Source organism: Somniosus microcephalus, chromosome 4 (genome assembly GCF_052327205.1).
Source record: "Somniosus microcephalus isolate GS21.2 chromosome 4, FLI_Smic_1.0, whole genome shotgun sequence".
NCBI classification, from domain to species: domain Eukaryota; kingdom Metazoa; phylum Chordata; class Chondrichthyes; order Squaliformes; family Somniosidae; genus Somniosus; species Somniosus microcephalus.
In genome coordinates, this window is record NC_140990.1 from 327,471,693 (window position 1) to 327,489,737 (window position 18,045).

Below are 18,045 nucleotides of genomic sequence, written 5' to 3' on the forward strand. Positions count from 1 at the left end.
AAATTCTTTGTCTTATAATCCTCCTGTGAAGCGCCTTGGGACATTTTACTACATTAAAGGTGCTATATAAATACAAGTTGTTGGTATTGTTGCTTAAACGGGTTTCATTTTTGTACAACCCAACGGCAGTGGGCATAGTAAGGAAAGGTTTAATCAGACTGTTCTGAAGTCTGCTGATATTATAACACTACTGATTTCTCTTTATATTGTAGCATTGATAACCTTTAGCCTTTGCCTGTTAAGGAGGGAAGTTTAAATCAATTTAAAGTACCATTGGACTATTGAACCAGGTCTGATCTTAAAGCAATGGTCAGTTTAGTCACTAAAGTAAACCTAATTAACAGGCAAGCCAGTGCATATGGCAGAAAACTTTAATCAGCTGCTAACAAGTGCAGGAAATCGTTAGTTAAAACATCTGGTTTGACTGGTACGGTATGGTACCAAATAACAGATGAACTTAGAATTAAACGTTTCACTTGGTGGAATAGCAATTATATATAACAAGTGTGAAACTATTGATAAGATAACAAAGTTAGCGGGGTTGTACCGGTCTACGGAAAAATAACTTGTTCAAACTAAAGTTATTGATGAGGGATAAATCAATTAAGTTCTCCCTCTGTGGAGTTGTATTAAGTAATGCAGAATTATGTCAATTGTCACATGGAGGGAGAAAGAGAAACGTATAAACATTGGCTGTTTGTAATGAGTATTTGGATTCGATTAAGATCTGATCAACCTGTAATCCGAGCTCGGAACTATGACGCGTTTGAGTAGTTCAACCCACAAGGATTTGTCGTAAGTATTGCTTTTAAGTGCATGTTTAAGTACTGCATACGCATTAAATCTGTGGCACTTGATATTCAATGTTGAGGAAACCTATTGATTTGAGGAGTAAATTATAAGCAAGAGCAGGATATTGCCTTGCACCTGCGTTTCTCTGCATGATGAGTTCCTGTGCTTTCTCAGGAAAAGGCACAGCAGAGGCTCACCACGGACGCTAGGGGAATGAAAAAACGAAGGTCAAGTCAACTCCCATCCCTTTCATACACCTAATCATTAAAAGTTCCATCGGGAGAAGGCCAGCAGCAGATATCTTCCAAGCAATCTCAGCTCCAGGTGTATCAATTCTGAAAGCAACATTATCAAAATGCTGGACATTACATAGAATAGAACGGAAAGAAAGGAAACATAGAAACATAGAAGATAGGAGCAGGAGTAGGCCATTCGGCCCCTCGAGCCTGCTCCGCCATTTAATGAGATCATGGCTGATCATCCAAATTCAGTATCCTGTCCCTGCATTCTCCCCATATCCCTTGATCCCTTTAGCCTTAAGAAATATATCCAACTCCTTCTTGAATATATTTAATGTATTGGCCTCAACTGCCTTCTGTGGTAGAGAATTCCACAGGTTCACCACTCTCTGGGTGAAGAAATTCCTCCTCATCTCTGTCCTAAATGGCTTACCCCTTATCTTTAGACTGTGACCCCTGGTTCTGGACTCCCCCAGAGAAGACCTGCATTTATATAGCACCTTTCACAAACTCACTTTACAGCCAATGAAGTACTTTTGAAGTGTAGTCACTGTTGTAATGTAGGAAACGCTGCAGTCAATTTGCGCACAGCAAGCTCCCACAAACAGTTCATGTGATAAATACCAGATTTTTTTTTTATGACGTGATGTTGGCCAGAACTCCCCTGCTCTTCTTTGAAATAGTGCAATGGGTTCTTTTACATCCAACTGAAAGTGCAGACGGGGCCTCGGTTTAGCGTCTCATTCGAAAGACGGCACCTCAGACAGTGCAGCACTCCCCCAGCTCGGCACTGGATTGTCAGCCTGGATTTTTGTGTTCAGGTCTCTGGAGTGGGACTTGAACCGCCAACCTCCTGACTCAGAGGCAAGAGTGCTACCCACGGCTGATAAGACATAAAAGGTGGGAGGAAGAAAAAAAAACTTATGAAGGAACTGTGACACCTGTGACAGAGTCAGCCGTGGCTCAGTGGGTAGCACCCTCGCCTCCGAGTCAGAACGTTGAGGGTTCAAGTCCCACTCCAGGGACTTCAGCACAAAAATCTAGGCTGACACTCCAGTGCAGTGCTGAGGGAGCGCTGCACTCTCGGAGGTGCCGTCCTTCAGATGAGACGTTAAACCGAAGGTCCTGTCTGCTCTCTCGGGTGGATGTAAAAGATCCCATGGCACTATTCCAAAGAAGAGCAGGAGAGTTATTCCCTGGTGTCCTGGCCAATATTTATCCCTCAATCAATTTCCTACATTACAACAGTAAAAGTACTTCATTGACTGTAAAACGCTTTGAAACGTCCGGTGGTCATGAAAGGCGCTGTATAAATGCAAGTCTTTCTTTCTTTCGAACATCACAAAAACAGATTATCTGGTCATTATCACATTGCTGTTTGTGAGAGCTTGCTGTGCGCAAATTGGCTGCTGCGTTTCCCACATTACAACAGTGGCTACACTTCAAAAGTACTACAATGGCTGTAAAGCGCTTTGGGATGTCCGGTGGCCGTGAAAGGCGCTATATTAATGCAAGTCTTTCTTTCTTTTATCTAGGACGTACTGCTGGATATAATTTTCAATTTTAAAAATAGTTTTGTGTGCAGCTAATGTCTGCTTGGTTTCTCCCCACGCCCACACTGACATACTGTGAATGACCCCACATTGAGTGACATTTAAAAATGCCTGCCCAATAGGGGGAATATGAACCTCCACTTAAAAGTATAATTTTTATGCTCTCACCAAGTAAAATTTGAGTCAGTGCTCAGAATATTGTACCATTAGGAGAATGCAAGCTTTTTTACTATTACTTTATATAGTTATACATCCCATAATTGCAGGTGACACAGGCCAAAAGTAACTGCGCGCAGAAAACTGTTAAAAAATATGTTGCTTTCTTTCCTCACTCAACATACATGCAATTTTTGAATATGCCTCTGTGAATATAATTTGCTGTTGAATGCCCCACTTACTCTAAATTACTTGCACCAGTGTTACACACTCCTTTTGCACCATACCAATGCCAAATCTCACACATAACAACAACTTGCCTTTATATAGCACCTTAAACGTAGTAAAACGTCCCAAGGCGCTCCACAGGAGCGTTATCAGACAACATTTGACACCGAGCCACATAAGGAGATATTAGGACAGATGATCTAAAGCTTGGTCAAAGAGGAAGGTTTTAAGGAACGTCTTAAAGGAGGAGAGAGAGGTAGCGAGCCGGAAAGGTTTAGGGAGAGAATTCCAGAGCTTAGGGCATAGGCAACAGAAGGCATGGCCACCAATGGTGGGGCGAAGGAAGTCAGGCCTAGAAATTCAGTGGGCTGCGCCACCAGTTAGCGCCCAAAGAGGCACTTAGTGAATTTAGCGCCACTGGCTACACCTCCCGCGAAATTTGGCGGGGCGCTAATGGCGGCGTTAGCCTGCAGCGCTGTGCCACCACCGATGATGTCATCGGTGTGCGCAGCGCCCCGCTACCGCCACAATCGCGATATTGGGTCGCGCCCCCGCTGTAACACCGGTCGCAATCTGCGACCGGTTCAGGGGGGCCGACCTGCAGCGGTAGTGGCGCTAATTAAAGGGGAGTTGCGGGGTGGCCATTTTTTTGGCTGGCGGCCTGCCAGCACCTCCTCACGCTGCCGTCCCCGGCCTCCTGAGCCCCCCCCCACCGCCCCGGGCAGTGCCGGCTGTGTCCCAAGAGCCCGGCACCTCTCCTCGGTGCCGGGCTCTCTTGCTGGCACTCGCGATCTCTGATCGCGCTGGTGCAGGCCCCTCCCCTTTAAGAAGGGGCGGAAGGCCTGCAGTACCGCAGCGCGCCATGCCGCAGCGTGTGGCACTGTGGCACGTTGCGCTGCGATATTCAGTTTCAACGCCCCAAGAGGGACGCGGGGCACCTCGAGCAGCGCCCCGCTTCCATTTGGGGCGCTGAAACTGAATATCACGCTGGCGCAATCGGCTCCTTCCGGGACGGAACTTCTGGCGCCCAGGTGAGCTTGGCGCCCCAAATGGGGCGCCACCGAATTTCTAGGCCTCAGAGATGCGCAAGAGGCCAGAATTGGAGGAATGCAGAGTTTTCGGAGGGTTGTAGGGCTGGAGGAGGTTAGAGAGGTAGGGAGGATGCTTTTTCAGAAATCAGAAATTTGGTATTGGAAGCAAGACCAACCGGAAGATTTTGTTTTAGCGTGGACATGAGGCCGCTTTTTAAAAGAAAATGTTACCTTTTAATAAGTTTAAGAGCAAACAGTCAAATGCTCATCATGCAGTCTAATAATTGAAAATGGGGCAGCCAGCTCTTACAACACCTCCCCACTTTCACTGTTATCACAACTGTGGTCAAGACTTGTGCAGTATATTTGTTACTACTTTGCATTTCCAGTAATGGCCATGAAAGCTTCACCAACTGTATGGTAAAGATTCACATTTAAATCGTTTCCATCTCATTCTAGTGCTAAATAGAGGGGGACACAATGGCCTAGAAATTCAGTATAGCCAGTTTTGGGGCGGTAAAGTCGGGCGGGCACTAAAGTTTGCACCCGGCGCAAAGTCGAGGGCACTTCGCCGATATTCAGTAGCTTCGCCCTAAGAGGTTGCTTGAGCGCTAAAACTGGCGATGCACGCCTATCTTTAGGCGCTAAACCGGCGGTGCTGAGGGACAGCGCCGAGGCCGGGCGCAGCGCAGGTGCGGTCATTTCTTGATTGACAGCAGACACCGTGGCGCCGGCCAGCTCTTAAAGGGGGAAGGGTCGACTTGGTCTGCTGCAACGGCCTGCACACTGCAGCCTTCCAGCTAGGCCTGAACACTGCTGGTGATCAGAAGGAGCCATGGCAACGGTACAGAAGGCCCGTGAGTGTGCCCTGCGCTTCTCAGCCCATGACTTGAAGGTGATGGTGACGGCCTTGGAGAAGAGACAGCACATCTTGTTCCCGGACACTGGCAGGAAGCCTCCCACCAGCGTCTATAGGAAAGCCTGGAGGGAGGTCGCCCGCTGGGTGTCGGCCACCGGCGATGCCCCCAGGGACAATGTCCAATGCCGGAAGAAGTTTAATGACCTGACCAGGATTGTCAGGGTGAGTACCCTTTCCAGTCTCCTCCTCATCCTTGCATGTACACCTGACATGATGGGCAAAGGAACCTGAAAGCCCTAATGGCCAGCCCTCAGCCAGCAGCTATGGGACAGTCATGAACATCAATTGCACATTCTGCACTTTACACCATGGGAGGCAGTGCACACCACATCAGGGCTACACACTGGCCAAGCTATTCCACCATGGGAGGCAACGCACACCACATCAGGGCTACACACTGGCCAAGCTATTCCACCATGGGAGGCAGCGCACACCACATCAGGGCTACACACTGGCCAAGCTATTCCACCATGGGAGGCAGCGCACACCACATCAGGGCTACACACTGGTCAAGCTATTCCACCATGGGAGGCAGTGCACACCACATCAGGGCTACACACTGGCCAAGCTATTCCACCATGGGAGGCAGCGCACACCACATCAGGGCTACACACTGGCCAAGCTATTCCACCATGGGAGGCAGTGCACACCACATCAGGGCTACACACCGTACTTACAGGCCGTCCTTTCTCTTGCAGGCAAAACTTGCCAACAACCGAAGGCACCAGGAGGAGACCGGGGGAGGCCGCCCCCAGATCCAGGAGCTCACTCCCCTGGAGGAGCGCGTGAGTCGCCTCATGGGAGCCCGGGTGATTGGGCCCGTCGCCTGTGGAGATGCCGGCCCTCTTCTGGGCCACAATGGTATGGACATCACCTTTTGGACCTCTCTCGTCGCACTTGCGCATCCGATCTACCTCCTTTGCCACTGTCCGACCAATGCGCTGAATGCCACCAGTCATGCCTCCCTCGCTGACGCCCTCTCCTCACTCTAAAGCTACTCTTGTGCCTTCCTGCTTTCAGCTGGTGACGAGGAGCTCCCTGAAGCTGCCAGTGACAGCCCCTCCGAGGAGGAGGAGGAGGAGGAGGAACAGGAAGGCGGACCATCAGGGCAGCACTCAGGTCCAGCTGCAGATGCCGAAGTAGTGGACACGTCTTCCCTGGAGGAAGTGTCGGAGGGGAGTGGAGCTGCTGGGACCAGTGGCGTCCAGCAACCCAGGAGGGCTGCGGTTGGTCCGCGGCCTTCCCCCCAGAGGGGGGAAGGATCGGAGGGGAGTGCAGTTGCTGGGCCCAGTCACCGCCGGCAACGTGGCAAGGGTCGGGCAGCTCTGCCCCCTGCTCCCCAGCGGGCGAGTCCGGACTCCAGTCCGGCCACGTTCAACTCAGAGGAGGCGCGCCACCTCGATCAAATGGCCTAGGATTCGGATCGCCGGCACACCGAGCTGATGGGGGTAGTGGCACGGATGCCTGAGGCGATCGAGTCCCTGGCTAGTAGTGTGCGCGAGTTCGGGGCCTCACATGCCGCGAGTGGCCGGCTGATCAGTGATGCCGTCCAGACAGTGGCTGCTCTGTTGCGGTCGCAGACCAGGGCAACAGGGGCACTCACTGCTGCCACACGCGCTGCGTCAGCCAGGCATCGCCTGGACACCCGCCGCGCTGCAGCAGCACAGCGGGCTGCCCTTCGGCAGATTGGTGCGCATGCTGCAGTGCGGGCCCGGGCGAGTGCCAGATCGCCAGCCAGCGCCTACCATCCGCCAGATTGCACACATTCCTCCAGCCGTCACCGCCATTCCCCCAGTGGCGCCTCAACGGCAAGCGGCTGCGAATGATGTTGGCCAGGCACAGCTGCGCCAATCACCAGCCGGCCCCTCGAGGGCCAAACCCCGTCTAGGCCGCCCCCCAAGGGCATCTGCCGGAAGGACATCTGACCCTCAGGAGCCTTCCCCCAGCCTCGCAGCAGCCACTGGGCAGAGCTTGCGGAGGAGCAGCAGGCCGGGCAGGGGCCCCAAAAGGCTCGACAAGGTCTCGCCCTCGCGGCCCAATAAGTAGACGGTGTGGCCAAGTGTTATTTTATATGGCGATGCCTATGTTTCTTTTGGGGATGGTTGTTTTGTTTCTGGGGATGTTTTTTGGGTTAAGGCTGAGGGTGAAGGCCATTTTTGTCCAAATGTTCAGTTATTCCTCCCCAGGTTGTGGGAGTGAGTCATTTGATGTACTGTTTTTTGGGGCCGTTGAATGTTTCTGTGTTTCATGTGGGAAGGGGTTTCATTGGTCTAAAATAAAGATTTCTCTTTATTCAGAGAGTGTCCATGTTTGTTGCTGTAAGTGTTTGTTGCCTTCGCCGGCTGAGGGCTTGCGGAGCGGCTGCGTTCATGTTCCTTCATGGCCACAAGGCATTCCCTGACAGGGGGCTTAGAAGTGACGTTCAATAAGCCGCCGACGGACGGCCCTTGGACCTTCTTGCTCCCTCCTGGGATGGTACTCCTTCTCCTCCTGCTCCTCCTCCTCATGCTCCTCCTGCTCCTCCTCCTGAGGTGGTGGTCCAACGTGAGGTGGCAGTGCCCGAGTCCTGCGGAGAGCCAGGTTGTGCAGCATGCAGCAAACAACGACGAATTGGGACACTCGGTCTGGGGAATACTGCAGAGATCCGCCGGAATGATCCAGGCAGCGGAACCGCTGCTTGAGGACGCCAATTGTTTGCTCGATTATGTTCCTGCTCGCTTGATGACTCTCGTTGTATGCCTCTTCAGCAGGGGTCCTGGGCACGCGGAGCGGGGTCATGAGCCAGGTACACAAAGGATAGCCTTTGTCCCCGAGAAGCCATCCTCTTGGGGGAGGCTGTGCCTCGAACATGTCACGCACAGTTGTCTGCCGCAGGATAAAGGCATCGTGGCTGCTGCCTGGAAAGCGGGCATTGACAGCTAGGATGCGCTGCTTGTGGTCACACACCAGCTGCACATTGAGGGAATGGTAGCCCTTCCGGTTGCGGTAATCCTCGGCATGCTCCACAGGTGCCCGCAAAGCCATATGCGTACAGTCAATGGCGCCCTGCACCAAGGGGAAGGCCGCGAATCTTGCAAATCCCAGTGCACGCTGATGCTGCCTCTCCAGGGCCATGGGGAAGGAGATTAATTGGCGCCTCCTTCTGAAAAGGGCATCGGTCACCTGGCGGATGCAGCAATGCACGGCGAACTGGGATATGTTAGCAATGTCCCCAGCAGCGGATTGGAAGGAGCCGGTGGCACAGAAGTTCAAGGCCACCGTCACCTTCGCCTCCACCGACAGAGACGTCCTGCTCCTGAGCTTTGGACGCAGATCTCTGCGAAGCAGATGGCAGATCTCTCCAACCACCTCCTTTCGGAATCTCAGCCTTTTTACACATCGCGCGCCACTCATGTTGAGGTAGGAGCGCTGCTGGCGGTATGCCCTGACTGGGTAAGGCCTATGTTGCCGACGCCTGTTGCCCCCTCTGCGTCTAGCCAGGGCTGCCCCTCTCACACCGCGTCTGCGAGCCCTATGGACATGACGCTGAAACTCAGCGTTGGCACCCCATGCAGCCCCCATAATATGCTGCCAAACAGTCAAATATCCAAGAGGCCACTTGCAACGCTCTGGCCTGAAGCCAAAAATACCTGAGCTAGTGTTGGCCCAAACCAGAAAGCTGTCTTCCTTGGTCTCTCTCCAGAAATCCGTTGCACAAGAGTGTTTGCTGCAAAATGGCTGCCCTTTATAGTGCAGGGTAAGTGTCCTTTAATTTACGCTCCCCGGGTCCCGCGTCGGCTCTGTTGCGTTCCACTAAACAAGCGTTCGGGCCGCCGGCCGCACAATGGGGCGGTCCCACTGAAGTTCTGGATCGGGGCGCACAAAGGGCGTTGCACGAGGATATGACGTCATTTTCTGCGCGCGCAGGTGAGCGCGCGCTAAGACTTTGCACCGGCGCTAAATGTCTACTTAATTTGGGGCGAGGTGCAGATCGCGCTGCGCCCGGACGCTACACGCATAGCGCCCGAAATTCACTTCTCTTAAGGCGCTAACAGCTGGCGCAACCAACTGAATTTCTAGGCCAATGTGATTAAGCTCTAGGCTCCTGTTAAACCGGTCCTCTAAAAGTCACATTGCAATGTTTTCAGTACATTTGTGACCTCCTTGAACAACTAACTCTAGGCAGTGATATTAATATAAAGATCAATATGTATATGGCATGAAGATCCCTGGGGCGTGGCCTTCAAATCAATCCCACCACAGGAGCAGTCATACTAGGTTGCCATGGTAAGGGCATCACATCTTGATGACGTCAAAAGCACATATTTCAACAAAAAATATCCTCTTGAATCAGCCCAAGGATGTTCTTCCCAACAAGGTCTCCTTATCTAAGGAAGGATATACTTGCCTTGGAGGCGGTGCAACGAAGGTTCACTAGATTGATTTCTGGGATGAGAGGGCTGTCCTGTGATGAGAGGTTGTGTAGAATGGGCCGATACTCTCTGGAGTTTAGAAGAATGAGAGGTGATCTCATTGAAACATACAAGATTCTGAGGGGGATTGACAGGGTAGATGCTGAGAGGTTGTTTCCCCTGGCTGGCGTGTCTAGAACTAGGGGGCATAGTCTCAGGATAAGGGGTCGGCCATTTAAGACTGAGATGAGGAGGAATTTCTTCACTCAGAGGGTTGTGAATCTTTGGAATTCTCTACCCCAGAGGCTGTGAATGCTGAGTCTTTGAGTATATTCAAGGCTGAGATCGGTAGATTTTTGGACTCTAGGGGAACCAAGTGATATGGAGATCAGGCGGGAAAGTGGAGTTGAGGTCTGATGATCAGCCATGATCTTATTGAATGGCGGAGCAGGCTCGACGGGCCGTATGGCCTACTGCTGCTCTTATTTCTTATGTTCTTATGTTCTTAAGATGATTTTACATTGTAATCGTATTGACTACAGCTCAGCACGCCTTAGAACAAGGACACTGGAGGGTTCATTTAAAAGACAACTAGATTCTGTTTTAGGAAGGTGGTAGTGTAGGTATTCTAGAAGGATGAGATCAAATGGCTTAAAGCTCTTCTTCATCCAGAACTGTCTTATGAAGTTGCAACTGGCTCCTCACATTTACTACCACATATTTTGAGGTTATAAAGCAACTTAAGATGCTAAGATGCACAGTTCTCATTTCACAATTCATAAGCTTCATATATCCTCACACCTCTAGCTTGCTATATATTTTGGATGGGAAAAAAGTCACAAGGAGATACATTTGTGAGTTACAAGTAGCTTTAGGGCATTACAACTTAAAAAAAAAATCATTCTTTAGAGGTGTATGTGGAAATTATGTAAATTGAAAGCATTGTATCTCTCGTCATGATAGATTGAAAGTACCTCATAATCAATATCCAGATAGTCAAACTCTCCTTTGGTTCGAAAGTGCTGTGTGTGCTTATCGACGGTGAAATTCACTTGCTTGTTGTAGCGTTCGATTTTAATGGAGTGCCAGTGCTGATCGTCCAGCAGACTCCCCAATGTGACCGAGGTGTGGCCATTAACGGATCGCAGCTTTGTATCACCTAGGATGTACCACAGGAAACAAAGTAGAAAAATCAGAAAATATAACGTTAAAAGGAATTTTTACGCACTAATAAACCGAAAACAAAAAAAGTGCTGTAAATGCAAGAGTGTGGCCTTGTACAATCAGGCCAAAGGCAGCCAATTTGGGTTTTTGCTTATACCCAAAGAAGCTCCAGTTCTTGGAAGATTGAAAACAATACAACAAGGTCCGTACCTAAGTTGATCTGCAGTGAAAGTTTGCCTTTCTTCAGCTCCAACGTGATGTAATCTCCCCGCTGTCCCTCGCCGTGCAGGACCACGCCATCACTTTGTAACGTCTTGAACTTCAGGGAGATCATGTCCTTCACCGTACTCACGCTCTTTTGGTTGAATCTGTAGAGCAGGGAGCTTCTGCCGTCAAAATCAGCCATGTCAGACTCTATAAAAACATGAGCACACAAGATTTGATTTCCACAGGTTGCATCTCTCTATCTCTCTCTTCTTCCACAACGTCCCCCGCCTTCGACCCCCCCTCCCCCCCCCACCCACCCTTCAACTTTATGAATGAACCACAGCTAAAGCCCGATGGCAGGCTGGGAATTAAGTTCTAAATAATCTCCTCTGCGTTTCATCATCTGTGTACTACATCTTCGGGGTTTTGATAGAGTAAATAAGGAGAAACTGTTTCCATTGGCAGAAGGGTCGGTAACCAGAGGACACAGATTTAAGGTAATTGGCAAAAGAACCAAAGGCGAGATGAGGAGAATTTTTTTTTCGCAGCGAGTTATGATGATCTGGGATGCGCTCCCTGAAGGGGCGGTGGAAGCAGATTTGATAGTAACTTTCAAAAGGCAATTGGATAAAGGTGCGAATGGGAAAAATTTACAGAGCTACGGTGGAAAGGGCAGGGGAATGAAACTAATTGGATAGCTCTTTCAAAGAGCCGGCTCAGGTACGATGGGCCGAATGGCCTCCTCTGTGCTGTATCATTCTATGATTCCATCGGCCTGAACTTTAAAAGTTAAACAAGCAGTGTTTTACTAATTTTTTTAATTTTGGCATCAACCACTCACAGAGAATAGACACTGAAACTTTTCCAAATTTCTTGATTGCTCTTTTGTGGTTTGTATATAGGAGAAGGTAACTTGTTGGATAGTCACATCATTAATAGTTACTTTCTTGTGGGGGGGAATTTTCATCACCGCAGAGGTGGTAATCTGGCGGAGTGGATCGCCCGCCCATTGAAGAACCAGCCCAACATTCATCGCGGTGAGCTTCCAAAGTTAAGGTGGTGCTTCTCCACAGATATGCAAGATGGGGACTAAATGAAAATGAGTCATCTTATATCACTTTTGTGCCATTTGAACCAGCTGCCTCTAAAGAGGCACTGGCAGAGAACACATAGGTCGCCAATTTGCTCTCAAACTCAGGGAATGATGCATGGCAATTGGGAGCTTTAAAGAGGGGAACATAAAACTGGGACCATAAAAAACATACATTATAATCTTCGACAGTGTTTTCATTAAAGCTTTTATTGAATCTTGCTGAACAGCAGATAAATGCCATCTATGTTAACAGTGCTAATTGTTCGCCAGCTTTTTGTGAGGCCCAGATGTTGTATAGGATGAGAAAAACATGCGTACTTGAAGACTAGAGCCTTCGAGCCGGAGTCAGCACCATGCAATTGTTCTTAATTAAGGCATGGTCACCAATTAACATCATTTATAAGGCTCTATTAGGATTAATGAGAAGACACTGTGTACAGTGAGCTATTCATCAGACCAAAACATAAAAGAGAGAGAAAGAGCAAACACAGTTTAAGACCACAAGAGACAGCCATACACTTGTACAACACGAGGTGGGCAGGTTTAGGGAGGGGATTTCTGAGCTTGTGGCCTCAGCAGCCAGTGGTGGAGCGAAGAAAATCGGGGATGCGCAAGAGGCCAGAATTGAAGGAGCGCAGAGATCTCGGAGGGTTGCAAGGTCAGAGGAGGTTACAGAGACAGGGAAAGGGGTGAGGACAGGGAGGGGTTTAAAGACAAGGATGAAAATGATAAAATTGAGGTGTTGCCAAACTGGGAGCTGGCGTAGGTCAACGAGTACAGGGGTGAGATGAGTGAACGGGACTTGTTCTAAGCTAGGATACTGGCAGCATAGTTCTGGATGAGTTCAAGTTAACGGTACGGAGGGTGGAAACTGGGAGGCTGGCCAGGAGCACAAGCAACTTAGGCTGGATACGAACACTAGCACTGATGTGCAATTTGAAAGTGACATGATGACAGGATGGGCACTCTGCTCCGAGGGTATCGTTAGTCTGGCCCTTAACCATGTGCCAAGGCATGTAAGCTATGATGGAGATTTCACCCGTCTGATTTTCCCAGTCTAGCTTGGCACCACCCCCTAGGGGCCTTGGGTGAGATACTCATGACTTTATTGTTGGTAATTATACTATGTATTAAATTGAAAAGGAGGAAGAGAGAAATGTCAGTGCACTCGTCATATATGGCACCCCAAGTGTAAGTTGAAATGGTGTTATTGTTTCACTTGGTCATGCCTTACCTGCAAAAAAAAATTCAGATTTTAACTCAAGTTGGAGTCCTTTGCAACGTTGTCATAAAAACATCATTATATGATCAGAGCTAACAGTTTAGAGCTTTTCTATATTAGCCAGTTAGAAAGTCTCTTGAACTGTTGGACAGAGTGTTAGATATAATAGCCCTAGGTTGGCAATATACTAAAAATCAGACACCGTTTCAATTCTTTCACGCTCATGTTTAATTTCCACAAGCCCAGTTATCGCAAGTTAATGTGGAATAACTTGAATAAAATTAACCACAGGGTGAAATAACGCTTTTACTGCAAAGTAATGTCTTTCAGGTTAATGGCTTTACAGTCAGCCCTCAGCAATATGTACGTGGAACGGCGGAACCAGAGGACACGGCCTACGCTTGAAGGGGGGTTAAATCCCAAACCAATCTGGGTAAACTTTATTTCAGTGAGCGAGTGATCGATCTATGGCCCAGGCTCCCTAGGAAGCTGGTGGAAGCAATTAATATTGATTCATTCAAATGCAAATCAAATAGATTTCTTTCAGAAAATAACATTTTTGGGATATGAGTAATTTGAGACATGACCCGTGGTAAGTGTAGCGTGCTTAGGAGGAAAAAGGTGACTTTGGTTCCCAATGTTGTCCATCACTGGGGGTTTTCCTCGCCTTATGTCTGGGTCCGCTGTAGACTGATCGAGAGAGACTGATTGCTAAGATTAGTCAACAATGCCCATTATCGTTGTATCGTGTGACTACCAGGATGGTAGAAGGTGAACTAGATGGGCCTTGGTCTTTTTCCATCTAGCAATTCTTTTGTTCCTATTACGATAGCAAAATACTGCAGATGCTGGAAATCTGAAATAACAACAGAAAATGCTGGAAAAACTCAGCAGGCCAGGCAACATCCGTGGAGAGAGAAATAGAGTCAATGTTTCAGGTCGAAACCCTTCGTCAGGACTGAAAAAAACACAGGCAATGAAACAGATTAAAAGGCCAGTTTGGGGGCTGGGAAATGGGGATGAAAGAACAAAAGAGAAATGAAGAGACATTAAGAGGTATTCAAAACCAGACGAGATGGTGATAGGACTAGTGGAGAGACAAAGGACGGCTCTAGATTAGGTGTGAAATGCGCTGGCAGAATGAGAGACAGCTGCCATGTGGGAGAGAGAAAAAAAGGTGGAAGGGCACAAAACAAAGGTGTGGATAAAAAATATATATAAAAATGTAATAGGGGCCGAGGTTATGATCTGAAATTGTTGAACTCGATATTGAGTCCGGAAGGCTGTAAAGTGCCTAATCGGAAGATGAGGCAGGATGTTGTACCTGCTTTTGTTCCTATGTTGTGCTGGTATCCCAGTTACAGGAACAACAGCAGGTACAACATCCTGCCAACTGAAATGGAGCCTTTCGAACTGAATCAACTGCACAATTATATACTCACGCCATTTAGCATAGGATTCAAAAGGTAATATTAACTGATGATGACTTTAAAAAAAAATGTATTGACATTTTGTCTATTAAGTATACTTTCAATGCTGATGTGCAGGATCAATGACAATACTTCAAATGAATTCTCCACACCAGAGGTCAATGATACTGCAAAAAAATTCCACATGTCCACCGACAACACTCAGCTCTACCTCACCACTGCCTCTCTTGGCCCTTCCACTCCCTCTGATTTTTCACACATCCAGTAATGGATGAGCAGAATTTTCCTCAATTAAATATTGGGAAGACCGAAGCCACTCTCTTCGGTCCCCGTCACAAACCCTGTTCCTGAGCCATCGACTCCATCGCTCTCCCTGGCTACTGTCTGACCCTGAACCAGCCTATTCGCAACCTTGGCGTCGTATTTGATATAAAAACAGAAAATGCTGGAAACACTCAGCAGGTCAGACAGCATCTGTGGAGAGCGAAACAGAGTTAACGTTTCAGGATGATGACCATTCATCAGGACTCCTATTTGATCGTGAGCTGAGCTTCTGACCCCATATCCTCTACATTACCAAGACCACCTACTTCTGCCTCCCTAACATCGACCCTGCCTCAGCTCATCCCGTTCATCCATCACCCTCAATGTAGCTTGCTGACCGACATTGGAACCCGGTCCGGCAATGCCTCAAGGCACCACACAGGAGTGTAATAAGACAAAATTTGACACCGAGCCACATAAGGAGCTATTAGGACAGGTAACCAAAAGATTGGTCAAAGAGCTAGGTTTTAAGGAGCATCTTAAAGGAGGAGAGAGAGGCGTATAGGCGTGGAGAGGTTTAGGGAGAGAATTTCAAAGCATATAACCCAGGCAGCTGAAAGCACGGCCCCCAGTGCTGTAACAGTGAAAATCGGGGATGCACAAGAGGCCAGAATTGGAGGAACGCAGACACAGATGCACTTTAAGAATGATGTCAGCAAGGGGCAGCATCGGAGGAAAATGGTATGCACAACTGCATCAGAGGCTGCAGAGAGCTGGAGAAGGGTGAAGATGGAGGAAGGATGTCTCCTCCACCAGGCGACACCTCTGACAGTGTGGCAGCCCCTCTGTACTGCACTGCAGTGTCATCCTAGATTATGTGCTCAAGTGTGTGAAATGGAACATGAATCCACAACCTTCTGACAGAGGGAGAGTACTACCATGAGCCAAGACCATCACTTAACACTCCAGGGAATATTGTTTACTTAACTGTAGCATTAAATCCAATAAAGAATTCTAAATCTTTATTGGAAAAAGCATTACCAGAGAGATGGATAATCTCTCTTTAAAGAAAACTGCATAGATAAGCTTGAAAAATATGGAGGTTTCTCAGCAGAATAATTATATCCTATGAATCTCAAAAGTAGGTTATTCCCGTGGTAATTTTTTCCCTCTTGCCAACAACAGCTAATAATTCTTCTTGAAGCTCTTGTGAAATTAATATTTCGCTCCAATTGTTTGATATAAAATTCCACAGTGAAACAAAGAGACGATAAAGTGTTAAGAATATTACAGGATACCGCAGGCAAGCAGGCACAGGCTAATTCTTTGCATTCATGAACATAAAATGAAGTGGCATGTGTGAATTTAATTAAATTGAAGATGACATCGAGGGAGCTGCTGAAGGCACATTATCAAAACGCCTTGTAACATATTTCTATTAATTTTGATACCCTGCATCTCCTTTATTACACTGGATCACTGCGGTGTCACTTCATTATTCCCTGTAAGCAACAGCATATCATTTTGGGTACAATATTTCTGAGGTATTGAAATAAGGCATTAAACCTCATCGTCGTTATACATGGATCAAGTGTAAGTTGCTCCATGCTTCAAAAAGTATTGTATTCTGTGCAGCAGATAAAATATAAATGATGTTCCCAGCCAATATCTAGTTCTTCACCTGGGAGGCTGGCCAGGAGAGAATTGGAATGTCTCCCATCCTCCACTGTCTCAAACTTCAGCTCATCTAAAAGCCCCACTCATCCATCACCCCTTGTCTTTTGCTGACCTACAATGGTTCCCTGTCCGCAACGCCTCACACTTAAAAGTCTCATCTCATCCCTTGATGGCCTCGCCCCCCTCCTCCCTGTCTCTGTAACATTCGGCAGCTCTACAGCCATCTGAGAACTCTGCAATCCTCCAACTGTGGCCTTTTGTACATCATTACTCCTTTCACCCCACCGCTGACGGATGTGCCCTCATCCGTGTAGGCCCTATGCTCTGGAATTCCATTCCTAAACCTCCCTGCCTCTATCTCTCAAGACCCTCATTAAAGCCTACCCCTAATAATATCTCATTCTTTGGCTTGGCATTGATTTTTGGCTTGATTACATTTTGGTGAAGCACCGTCAGTGGTTTTTCTACGTTAAAAAGGTGCTGACATGAATCAGTCATTCATGAAAGATAGACTTACGAAATAATACTGAGTGACCTATGGGTGGCGCTGTCCAGGGAGAGTATAAATACTCGGGCACGGGCCCAGCTTGCGCAGGACATTCTTAACGGGAACTAGTGAAGGACACAACTAGACCTCCATGTTGTAAAACAGTTGATTAAAGCTTTGTTTAATGCTTAGACCAAGTGCCTAGTAGTTTTCTTACATCAGGTGCTATATATATACATATATATATGTCATTGACAACAACGACCAAAACCCTGTCTGCTCTCTCAGGTGGATATAAAAGGTTCCATGGCGCTATTCAAAAGAAGAACACGAGAGAGTTCTCCTGGAGATCTGGCTAACATTCATCCCTAAGGAACACCACCAAAAATGACAGATTATATGGTAATTGATCTCATTGCTGTTAGTGGGACCTTGCGTAAATTGGCTGCTAAGTTTCCTTACATCACAACCGGAACTGCACTTCAAAAGTAGCTCGTTAGCTGTGAAGTGCTATAGCACGTCCCAGCGAAGTGAAAGGCTCTATATTAATGGCAGTTCTTCCTTCAAGAGCTGACCTGCACTTCAATTCCACTTGGTTCTGTTTGAATTTCAAAGTGTATTGTCATTAGGAGTTACAGAATCATAGAATGGTTACAGTACGGAAGAAGGCCATTCGGCCCGTCGAGCAAGAGCGCTTCCGCTAGTCCTACTCCCCCCCGCCCTTTCCTCATAGCCGTGCAATTTTTTTTCCTTCAAGTACTTATCCAACTCCCTTTTGAAAGCAGTGATTGAGTCTTCCTCCCCCACCCTTTCAGGCAGTGTATTCCAGATCCTAACCACTCGCTGAGTGAAAAAGTTTTTCTCATGTTGCCTTTGGTTACATGTTGAGATGGGAAGTAGGGGGGGGGCGATGGTTTGCAAAAGACATGTTTGAAACGATTCCAATCCATTGCTATGGAAGTCCACATTACTCAGTGTGGAACCAACACAACTAATATTTTTGTAATACCTTTCGCACGACAAAATGTCCCAAGGCACTTCACAGAGGAAGCAGCAAAGACTGAGCAGGCAGTAGGAGAGACTTTAGATGGGGTGACCGAAGACACACTTAGAGGTTGGTTTGGAGGAGGCTATTGAAGATGAGCGTGGGGGGGGGAAAGAGAGGTGGCAGGGATTTATGAACAGGATTGAA

The 18,045-nt window shown here is 47.9% G+C and overlaps 1 protein-coding gene across 1 annotated transcript in view; it reads right to left on the reverse strand.

Moving 5' to 3' along the window:
* LOC147120678 (contactin-associated protein-like 5) overlaps positions 1–18,045 on the reverse strand; it is a 1,541,569-nt gene that overhangs the window by 895,830 nt on the left and 627,694 nt on the right. Inside the window, exons 5-6 of the mRNA XM_085986862.1 lie at positions 10,684–10,887; positions 10,284–10,468 (exon numbers count right to left, since the gene is read on the reverse strand). Coding sequence (XP_085842988.1) covers positions 10,284–10,468; positions 10,684–10,887 — 389 coding nt within the window. The remainder of the gene's footprint in view (positions 1–10,283; positions 10,469–10,683; positions 10,888–18,045) is intronic.